This window comes from Medicago truncatula, chromosome 7, assembly GCF_003473485.1.
Source record: "Medicago truncatula cultivar Jemalong A17 chromosome 7, MtrunA17r5.0-ANR, whole genome shotgun sequence".
NCBI lineage: Eukaryota > Viridiplantae > Streptophyta > Magnoliopsida > Fabales > Fabaceae > Medicago > Medicago truncatula.
In genome coordinates, this window is record NC_053048.1 from 55,127,237 (window position 1) to 55,137,718 (window position 10,482).

Here is a 10,482-nt window from a genome sequence, read left to right on the forward strand (position 1 = left end):
CGTGACAAGAGTATAGTTTTATTGGTTGTTGTATTAAAAGCATGCGTCAACCATAGGAAACATACCTTGTTTTCACTTTTTCCTTCTTACATTTTTTGTATGCTTTTGGGCGGCGGAAATTATTTCTTATTGCATTTCCATTCAACCAATTTCACATGTCATGCACTTTCAAAACTAGAAAACATGCAACTTGAAACAATTCATTTCAATTAAATACCACCAAAAAGTTCATTCTACCTAAAATTCACTCTTTTATTGTTTAAAAAAAGTGGCTATAAAAAGGCATCAAATTGATGTATCCAATACACATATTGAAAAAGGTTAATTCTTTTCAACTAACTCAAGGCAAATGGCAAATCCTTCATCTTTTGTTCCTTTGATGATATCTTTTGGTATATTCTTAGTAATTGGGGTCATTGTCCCAGCTGATGCTGATTCCAAGCAAAGGGCTTTCTTTGTATTTGGTGATTCACTTGTTGACAGTGGCAACAACAATTATTTGGTAACTACTGCTAGGGCTGATTCTCCTCCTTATGGAATTGATTATCCGACCGGTAGGCCAACCGGTCGATTCTCCAATGGTCTCAATATTCCTGATCTTATCAGTTAAGTGTCACATTAATTAATTGTCTTTTTAAGATTATTTACGCATACTAAAATAAGTTGTTACTTTTAATAGGATTATTTATCGTCTACCCATTATTTTTCTACTTATCATCTTTTAAGTTATTTCTCTTTACAATAAATAACTAGAGATAATTTTAACAAACCTACTTTGAAAATGACAAATAAAAAAATAATCTAAAAATTCGACACTTAAAAAAACAATTTTTTTTAAAGAAATATGCTTATAGCATTTCATTAATAATAAGATATTCAATACAATCAGATATACTAAAATAAACAACGGGACTAACTAGAAACGTGGATTCTCCTGCAAGCACATGAGCAACCACATTTGCTTGTCGCCTAGCAAACTCCACCCTAGAGTTGGTAAAAAAAGAGCTGAATAGAGATCGACAAGAAGAAATAACGCATCCAAATTCAGAAATGTCTTCTTGAGTAGAATGAAAAGCGTCATGGGTAATCTTGGAATCGGTTTCAAAATCAACATTGTCAAATTGCATATCACTTAACCAAAGCTTCACCAACATCAACCGAATAAATACATGGAAAACTGACGACCTTTGCCAAGACAAACGTACCATCAGAATCCCGAATACAAATGCCAATTCCAGTTCGGGAATTTGTCAATCCCAAACACTTAAAAAAACGTAGAGGGTATTTGTCAATTTTTCAACACTACTTCCTTTTTTGAATTCCATCAACCACATGTCCAAAACAAGTATGAAATATATATGCGATTATTTCATTTGACATGTAAATGGTCACTAATCAATCAAATATCAAACACACTAGTAAAAAATATTAAACTAGCTATGAAAAGTTATAAACGAAAATAAATACATCTCTAATTTGACATGTAAATTGCTAGAGACACAAACTAGAGACCAATTTCATATTTTTGGTATCTTTAATTTTGGTATGCAATTCAAATTTATTTTTTCTTTGATTATCAGGCCAAAAACTTGGTATTGAGTCGGTATTGCCATACTTGAGTCCACGACTAAGAGGTGAAAAGCTTTTAGCTGGAGCCAATTTTGCTTCAGCTGGAATTGGCATTCTCAACGATACTGGAGTTCAATTTGTAAGTATGCTAGTTGCCATTGTATATATAATCAAATCAAATGTAAACTTCGGTTTATTGTATTGAATTTTTTTAAATTTTGCAGCTTAATATAATCAGAATGTATAGACAATTAGATTACTTCGAAGAGTACCAACATCGAGTGGCCTCTATGATCGGCGCAGCCCGAGCTGAGAAGTTGGTCAATAAAGCATTAGTCCTCATCACCGTTGGTGGTAACGATTTTGTAAACAATTACTACTTGGTGCCTTATTCCGCAAGGTCTCGCGAATATTCGCTACAAGATTATGTCAAATTTCTCATCATAGAGTATCGCAAACTCTTAGAGGTAAATAACCTAACTGGTATACTAAAATTTATCTATGTAAGATGTCAACGTCGTGATAAGAGTTTGACATAATTATATATATGTTGCAGAGACTATATGATATAGGAGCTCGTAGAGTTCTTGTGACAGGCACCGGACCATTGGGGTGTGTTCCAGCAGAAATGGCGATGCGCGGAACAGATGGAGGGTGTTCTGCTGAACTTCAAAGAGCTGCAACATTGTACAATCCTCAACTACAACACATGGTACAAGGACTCAACAAGAAAATTGGCAAAGACGTTTTTATTGCTACAAATACAGCATTAATACATAGTGATTTCGTTACTAACCCCAAAGCATATGGTACTCTAACTTCTATTATATGCTAACTTGTTAATTTCCATGAATTTTATTCACAATAATGCAAATTAAATAGTATCGTATGTTATTAATTAACATGTATATATAAAAATGTTATTGTTGAACAGGATTTATTACATCAAGAATTGCTTGTTGTGGACAAGGAGCCTACAACGGGATTGGTTTGTGCACACCACTCTCTAATTTATGCCCAGATAGAGACTTGTATGCATTTTGGGATGCATTCCATCCATCTGAAAAGGCAAACAAAATTATTGTGGAGCGAATTTTGTCAGGTTCTAAAAGATACATGAATCCAATGAACCTTAGCACCATCTTAGCATTGGATGATACCACATAACAACTCTCACATTTCTTCTTGTAATTGGAATTGGAATTTGGTTTTAATTTGTACCAAGTGTGTGACTACCGCATTCTCTATAAAATTGTGTCCTTCTAAATTTAGTTTTTATTAAATTTTACTCTAAAATAAATATTGTTTAAAGTTTTTACATACATATCAAAAAATACAATGATTAGAAGAAAAAGAACAGTCATTTTATCAAAATATCCCTATTAATTATTGAAATATAAAATAAAAGTAATGTTTTAAGACTAGTGTATATAGGGATACAATTGGAAAAATATAATTAATGTTACATTGCAAGTCAATTTTTTTTTCTTTTTAAATTATATCTATACTGTATATAAAGAAAATAGTCTCTTTTGGGTTGGCTTTTTCTCCTTCCAATATTACCCTTAACTTCAATACAAACACTTATAAAAAATAGATAAGAGTAAATTCAAATATTAAAACAAAATGTGACAAATTATATATATCCTATTTTTTCCTTATCATTTTAAAAAGATAATAGACGAGAGTGAATTCAAATATTAAAAAAATTCTAATAAACACAATAGGAGTATATGTCCAATTTTTTCCTTTATCCTTAAAAAAAAGTTGTAACAAACTATCAAGTATATGCCACTAGAAATATAATTAATAAGAAAAGGATTGTTATTTTATTTTTATTTTATACTAGCGAAAAGACAAGCACTCACGCGCATATTTTTTTGCTATTTTTATTGCGCTAACATTTGAAAGGAGAAAACTTAGGTACAATTTCTTAGGTGTTTTTCGTATGATTCTTAACTAAAAATACATATTTTTTGGATATAACAAACTTTGAGATTATTATGGATTTGAGGAAATCACGAATTTAGTTAAGAACCATACAAAAAGCACCTAAAGAATTGTAGATAAGTTTTCTCCCATTTGAAAATCATAAACAATGTTTCTTTATGAAATTTTGATTTTGATTAAAACTAAAAATATAAATGTTTGTTGCTTTCAAATTATAACAAATCAAACTAATCATGATTATCTATTCATTTTTTGGGTAGTGGCTGGAGTTTGAACCCCGAACCTTGCATATTTTATGCATTGTCCCAACCAACTGAGTTAAGCTCACGAGGACAACCATGATTATCTATTTCAATGACAACAACAATATAACATTTTTTTTAATGACACTAACAACAATCTTTATTATAGAAAAAGTTGTTTAAAGTTATATTTGGATAATGAAAACGTAAGTATAGATATACTCTTCTAGTTTGTTACACTTTTTAAATGATAATGAAAAAATAACTGGACTCATATTTAAATTTGCTCTATCTATTTATTACAAGTGTCATTTGTATTAAAAGTTGAGGGTAATTTTAAAAAAGAAAAAGTCAACCTAAAAAATTTAAAAATGTTATTTTCTTTATATATATAGTATAGATATATATGTTTTTCACGGGCTAATAATAATAATAATAATGGTGACTTTTAGAAAGGGCAAGTTTAAAAAAAATAAAAATCTTTATCGTTTTTGTTACACCTAGAAGATATGTTTTTTTATTTGGATTATAAAAATATTTGTTTTAAAAATATATAAGAAAGAAATATTTGTTTTAAAAATATATAAGAAAGATTTGTTTAAAATATATAAAAAAGATTTGTTTCAAAAATATATTGAAGAAAGATTTGTTTTAAAAATAAACCGAAACTTATTTCTTTGAAAATCAAACATAATTTATACTATCAATAGTATATATATATAAAGTAAGATGTTTTATGCCACGTGTCACTTTAACGTTTATTCATAATATTTTTATTATTTTTCTATTTTTTAAAACCAATATTTGAATTGGCATAAATATCTCAACAAACTTTTGATCTTATCTATTAAATATTTTAAGGTTAATAGGTCTTTACCCCTGTAATATAGGTCATTTTTTGTTTTCTCCCCTGTAAAATTTTTATTTTGATTGAATAAAATATTTTTGTTTTGATTTACCCCCTAATAGGCCAAACAAAAACCAATTTTTTTTTCAAGAAATTTTCGTTTTTTTTTGGCCTATTAGGGGGTAAATCAAAACAAAAATATTTTATAGGGTGGTAAATAAAAATAAAAATTTTACAGAGGGAAAACCGAAAATGACCTATATTACAGGAGGTAAAGACCTATTAACCCAATATTTTACTTAACTTTTTCATTGAATTTCTAATATTTTATGTAACAGAAATAACACAAATTCATAAAAAATGATTTTATTCTATGTATTAATATTTTTACTAAATCCAATTAATTTTATCTATATGTGCATCTATAAATTTACGAGTATTTATAATATGGTACATTTTATTATATTTGTGTGTATTTATTAAGATATTCATCTTATACAACGATCGATCATATTTTAATTTCCATGCCATTAATGTTTTAAAATAAATAATAAAAAATAGTAAAACAAATTAAAATTGAAATAAAAGTGAATTGTGGGAATAAAATAGAAACCGAAATATGTTACCAAATTGAAATCAAAACCGAGATAGAAGAGACATCAGATCCTTCCTCAACCATCGTTGTGTCGTCATTCCTCAGTCCTCACATCACAATCACAACCATCTCAATCTTCATTGTCCCGATATCTGCTTTATCGTTCTGTCATCATCTTCCGTCTTCATCCTCTGTTTCAGTTTCAATGTGGATTGTGGAAAGGAATCGAAAGAGGAAGTTAGATATGGCCTCATGTTAGTAAACAACTTACAAATTTGGTGTTGTTGTTGTTTGTTACAAATGGGTTAGAAATCGAAAGCCATCAAGAGGAAGATGAATGAAGGATAGATATAGATGATGATTCAATTTTGGGAGGAAAATCAATTTGAGAGTTCTAGAAGTTAGGATTCTTCAATTATATAAAGATGTGTAAAGTTAATTATGAAGCCATGCATAAAAATATTGGTTAATATTGGTTTTAGAAAATGGGATATAAAAAATTAACAAAAATTAATCATCATCGTAAAGATTAATCATAATTTACTCCTATCTTCATCATCTATCCTCATCTTCATCAAAAACTCGTTTCGTTGACTTTTTAAATAAGGGGATCAAAATATTGATTTTAAAAAATGGGATTTAGAAAATTAACAAAATTAAAAATAGAAGGACCAAAAAATTGCATTTAAGCCTAAAACAATTATGCAAGTTGGAAGCGGGACAAGACTTCCTCTGATATTTATGTATGTTAAATCATTCAGATTTTCTATCAACAACCAATTTTCCTCATTTCTTTCTCTCATCTAAACTTCTCTCTTCAATAAATCGCTCAATCCAAACAAAGGCTAAAAGAAACTCACAAGTCACAACCATTTGCTCAAGTTTATGAACATATTTTAAAACATTCCTAACAAACTCAATTTCATACCAATTATCAACACAACCTCCCAATTCAATAACTTTTACCTGTCATGAGATAATATTTCAACATCCCTAATATCTTTTTGTTTTCATCGAATTCTACAACTTTGTCAAAATTAAAATAACATCATTCTTTCCATATTTTTGAGCCTTAGGATTAATCAATAGGTTTAATTACAGTTTTGCCTCTCTAAGTATTTAAATGTTGCGATTTTGACCCCCTAATAAAAATAACTATCTTTGATCCCCCTATGTTTAGCCCCTTTTGCAATTTTGGCACCCCGGACCAATTTTGACCCAGTCAACGCACACGTGGCCACTACCAAAAAAAAATAAATGTGACATTAAGAAATTTACTTGGATATGTTTGTGGGGTAATTTTTATGCACGTAGAAATTAAACTAAAGTATGTTTTTAGTGCCCGCAAAATCATAAATTTTAATAGTAAATTTTAGTCTTTCATAATCCTTATAAAATACAAATAGGGACTAAAAGTAAATAAATTTTCTGTAGGACTAAATTTAAAAACTTTTAATTTTGTAGAAACTTAAAACATATTTAATCCAATATGATAAAAATACAGTTGGATATAAGTACCTTTTTGAAGAAAATAAGTTCAGACTAAAACAAAATTTGAATTGTTTGCCATCATATGTATGGTTGAAGAGATTAATTTAGCAAAAAAAAATATGATAATCAAATGCATATTATTATTACAATGAATATGATCATTAGCAGTAAAGTTATGATCAATGTTGATGATATTCTATAATTTATTAGAGCAAAAAAAACGCAAAACAATGTTATACGATCACAAGTTTTTCTCCTTGTACTACTTGACCACTCAGCTTTTCACTCAGCTTTTCACGTCCACCTTGAAACCAAATAGGATTAGACTTCCAATCCAATGATTCATCTTCTCTCCAAAAGGGGCTCACAACTATTTGCTCAAGTTTGTGGGCATATTTTAGAACATTCATAACAAATTCAATTTCATACCAATTGCCAACACAGCCTCCTAATTCAATAACTTTTACTTCGTCATGAGAGAATGTTTCAACATCCCTGATATCTTTTTGATTGTCAAACAACTTTGGATCTGCAAACTGTCCAAATTAAAAATAAAATAAAAACACAAGAAGAATGATATTAAAAGTTGGCAAACATGTAACAAAGAATGTAAATCAAAACATCTTACAATATTATCTAAATTAATAACAAAATGTTATATAATTCTAAAAAAAAAAAAATTGCTTCAAGGAAGAGTTGCAATTACTACTTAGGAATCAAATCATTTTCAAAGATAATGGGTGGCCAATTGCAATACGGTCAAATTGATTTTTGAATATAAGGATGTTTCAATGTTGTGGCCTTAACTGCAAGATCAACTAGGTGGTCAAAAGTGTAAATTCATTTCCAAAGCTATGCATATATATATAAATCAGAACGATAACCATTAAAAAGGAAGAAAGTAAAACATGTATATTAACCATATGTTCACTCACCATGGCTGAAAGTTTCTGCAAAAAAGGACAAACTTGAAGGATGTTTAAAATCCATAAAGGATCATACTCCACATCATCTAATATTTCAGAGTACAAGAAAATGAAGAGGTTCAACTGTTTAAGATGTTTGAGTGGTTGAGTAGTTTGTAGGGAAGTTGTTACCTGAACAAAATGTATGTTGTAAGATTAAAGAAACTTCAATGAAAAAAAAAAAAACCATCCTTCCAACAATTTATGACTAACCATTGATAATGTGCTCAACTGCATAATCTCAAGTTCAGGAAAAAAAGTTGCACATAAAGCAACATATGTATTAAGCTCTTGTTTCAATGAAATGAAGAATTCAATTCTCTTCAGCACAGGAGTATTAAAGTTCATGGTATTCAAACCGTTCTCCAATGAAGTAAATTCAAGACAATCTAACTCCAATGAAGTGAGATTAAGACAATCAAGTAAAATCAAGTTTACTTCCACTCGGTAGAGAGTTTCGTATACGAAATAGCACCCTATAGCCTTGAGATGACATAGAGATGAACTTACTATCTCTGGCATTAATGATTTCAATTCACAAAAAAGTAAGCAAAGCTCTTCAAGTTGTGGACAATTAGATAACAAACTTTCAATGAAAGTTTCATCCAGCTTTGCACTATCAAGCGATAGAGATTTCAAATTTTTTAATGGAGTGAAGTCGCAATTGGTGGGATGGAAAACAATACAATTTTCAAGACATATGTGGTTTAGAGTTGAAGCATTGGTCTCCAAAAATAAGGCAAAGTCAATTTTACATAGATTGCGTCGAGTAGTGCAATGTGCATAAGGGCTTCCTTTAAAGAGTAGATCCACTTTTACAACTCCCCTTGCAATTGCAAAACTTATCCATTGATCAATAATGTTGTTGTGTTTACTATTTATATAGAAGTTCACAAGGAAAGAATCGATCTTTGTTCCTTGAAATTTTTTGACAAACTGGTTTACTAGTTTTACAAATTCATCCGTACATAGATTCAAATCGACATATCTATCAACAGTAGAGACACTAGGGACTTCAATGAGATACCCGGATTGTAGCAGATCGTCCTCATTGCTTCCAAGCATGAAGATATCGAAGAATAGATCTTTCCTTAGAGCCCAAAGATTGCACCACCTTCTAGATAGTATACTAGTTTTAAACAAATCTTTCATGGATAACATAGTCAGGATATAAGACAAGATGTCATCAGACAACTCACTAATGCGATCTTCCATTTTTTGGTCTTAAAGAAAATGGTCCCAGGGCACCTGAAATTTAATATATTTTTGTAGCTGCAATGAAAAGATGCAAAGTGAAAAAGAAATTTATACAATCCCAGTGAAAATCATTGTTTCTATGTAAGATGCAAATTGAGGCTCAATCTAGAATATGAAAGTATATGGATCTCATTATATGCTTTAGAACAAATCACGTACATTGTATAAGTATAACAATGAATCGAAAGTGATGTTACAAACTAGTTAAATAAATATATTATGAAAATAAAATTATGTTACAGTTCCTTCCACCAATCCATCCATCCATCATCCAACATGTGAACCTAATAGTATGCTTTAATTGTAATAAAAAAAATCATGGAAATAAGAGAATTTTGAGCGATGAGATGATAACTCACTCAGAGAAGAAGATATGTGCAAGCGAGTTGAGATTCTGGAAACAAGGAGGAACTCACCGAATTATGTTTCAGCGGCACCGCTATTCTATTCACTTTGTTTGCGAGACACTTGCTTAATAATCGTAACATAAAATAAAAGTAAAACCAACCAGCGTTATAAACTCAGCACACGCGCACGCGTGAAACTGTTTTGTTCCTTAAAAATAGTAAATAATTTTTGGATGCGCAGATAGTTTCCTCACACTTCAATGTTTATTTCAATTTTTTTAGTCCGACTTTTTCCCTTCTAAAAAATATTTTAAATTTTCAATACAAATAACATATTTAAAAAATAGATAAAAATAAATTCAAATATTCAAATAAAAATATAATAAACATTAATATTCAGTATTTCCTTTATCATTTGAAAAATCTAACAAATTAGACGAGTATCTATATTTATTTTTTCATTATCTCAATTATATCTTTAAATAACAACTTTTTCTGTAATAAAGATTGTTGTTTGCGTCATTAATAAAAAAAAGAATATAAATTATATTTTTGTTATATTGTTAATTTCATTGAAATAGATAATCGTGACTAATCTTGATTTGTTATAATTTGAAAGAAAAAAAAATTTATATTTTAACTTTTAATCAAAATTAAAATTTCATAAAAAATCACCGTTCATAATTTTCAAACATTAACACAATAAAAACAGCGAAAAGACAGGCACATGAGTGTCAAGTGTGAGTCTTTTCACTGGTTATATAATTTTTGATTAAAATTATTTGATTAAAATCATAGGTATTTATATTCTATTCCTTCAAAAGAAAGATATCTATATTTCAATACTATATATTTATACTATACTAGCTAAAAGACGAGCACCCACGTGTTCGAGTGCCCTTCTTTCCGCTCTTTTTACGGCGCTGACGTTTGAAAATTATTAACCGTGATTTTTTTTTGAAATTTTGATTTGGATTAAAACTAAAAATATTTACTCCGCTAATGTTTGAAAATTATTAACAGTGGTTTTATTATGAAAATTTGATTTGGATTAAAACTAAAAATATAAATTTTTGTTGTTTTCAAGTTATAACAAACTAGACTGATCATCATATAAAAAAATATAATATAAATTCTTTTGTTTAGTGAAACCAACAACGATCTTTATTATAGAAAATGTTGTTTAAGAGTATAATTGGGATAATAAAAAAGTAATTAT

The 10,482-nt window shown here is 29.0% G+C and overlaps 2 protein-coding genes across 7 annotated transcripts; one reads left to right on the plus strand and one right to left on the minus strand.

Annotated features, from left to right (window-relative positions):
- Window positions 1-320: 320 nt before the first annotated feature.
- Window positions 321-2,836, plus strand: LOC11434212 (GDSL esterase/lipase At5g18430). Its single transcript, XM_003626452.4, has 5 exons — window positions 321-605; window positions 1,581-1,708; window positions 1,794-2,036; window positions 2,126-2,378; window positions 2,504-2,836. The coding sequence occupies exons 1-5, from the start codon at window positions 350-352 to the stop codon at window positions 2,734-2,736; spliced, it is 1,113 nt and encodes a 370-aa protein (XP_003626500.2). The 5' UTR covers window positions 321-349; the 3' UTR covers window positions 2,737-2,836.
- Window positions 2,837-6,812: 3,976 nt separating this feature from the next.
- On the minus strand, window positions 6,813-9,440 carry LOC11434663 (F-box/LRR-repeat protein At3g03360). 6 transcript variants are annotated; one of them, XR_003006796.2, is made up of 4 exons: window positions 9,276-9,438; window positions 8,687-8,931; window positions 7,630-7,791; window positions 6,813-7,230 (listed from the first exon to the last, which is right to left on the minus strand). XR_003006796.2 is itself a non-coding variant. In XM_024770043.2 (4 exons), exons 2-4 carry the CDS (start codon window positions 8,872-8,874, stop codon window positions 6,928-6,930), a joined length of 1,467 nt encoding a protein of 488 aa, XP_024625811.1. In that variant the 5' UTR covers window positions 8,875-8,907; window positions 9,276-9,440; the 3' UTR covers window positions 6,813-6,927. The 6 variants fall into 6 exon arrangements, 5 of the variants coding, with proteins under 5 accessions (XP_024625811.1, XP_003626501.1, XP_024625812.1 ...); XM_024770043.2 differs by having other exon boundaries at window positions 7,873-8,907; window positions 9,276-9,440; XM_003626453.4 differs by having other exon boundaries at window positions 7,873-8,931; window positions 9,276-9,439.
- Between the last annotated feature and the right edge of the window lie 1,042 nt (window positions 9,441-10,482).

Excerpts from the sequence above, each read along its gene's own strand:
- LOC11434212 (XM_003626452.4), top strand. The coding sequence starts at position 350 with ATGGCAAATCCTTCATCTTTTGTTCCTTTGATGATATCTTTTGGTATA. Across the intron at positions 1,709-1,793 it reads ACGATACTGGAGTTCAATTT|CTTAATATAATCAGAATGTA; the intron begins GTAAGTATGCTA and ends TAAATTTTGCAG. Across the intron at positions 2,379-2,503 it reads TACTAACCCCAAAGCATATG|GATTTATTACATCAAGAATT; the intron begins GTACTCTAACTT and ends ATTGTTGAACAG.
- LOC11434663 (XM_024770043.2), bottom strand. The coding sequence starts at position 8,874 with ATGGAAGATCGCATTAGTGAGTTGTCTGATGACATCTTGTCTTATATC. Across the intron at positions 7,792-7,872 it reads AGTTGAGCACATTATCAATG|GTAACAACTTCCCTACAAAC; the intron begins GTTAGTCATAAA and ends CATTTTGTTCAG. Across the intron at positions 7,231-7,629 it reads TGCAGAAACTTTCAGCCATG|TTTGCAGATCCAAAGTTGTT; the intron begins GTGAGTGAACAT and ends TAATTTGGACAG.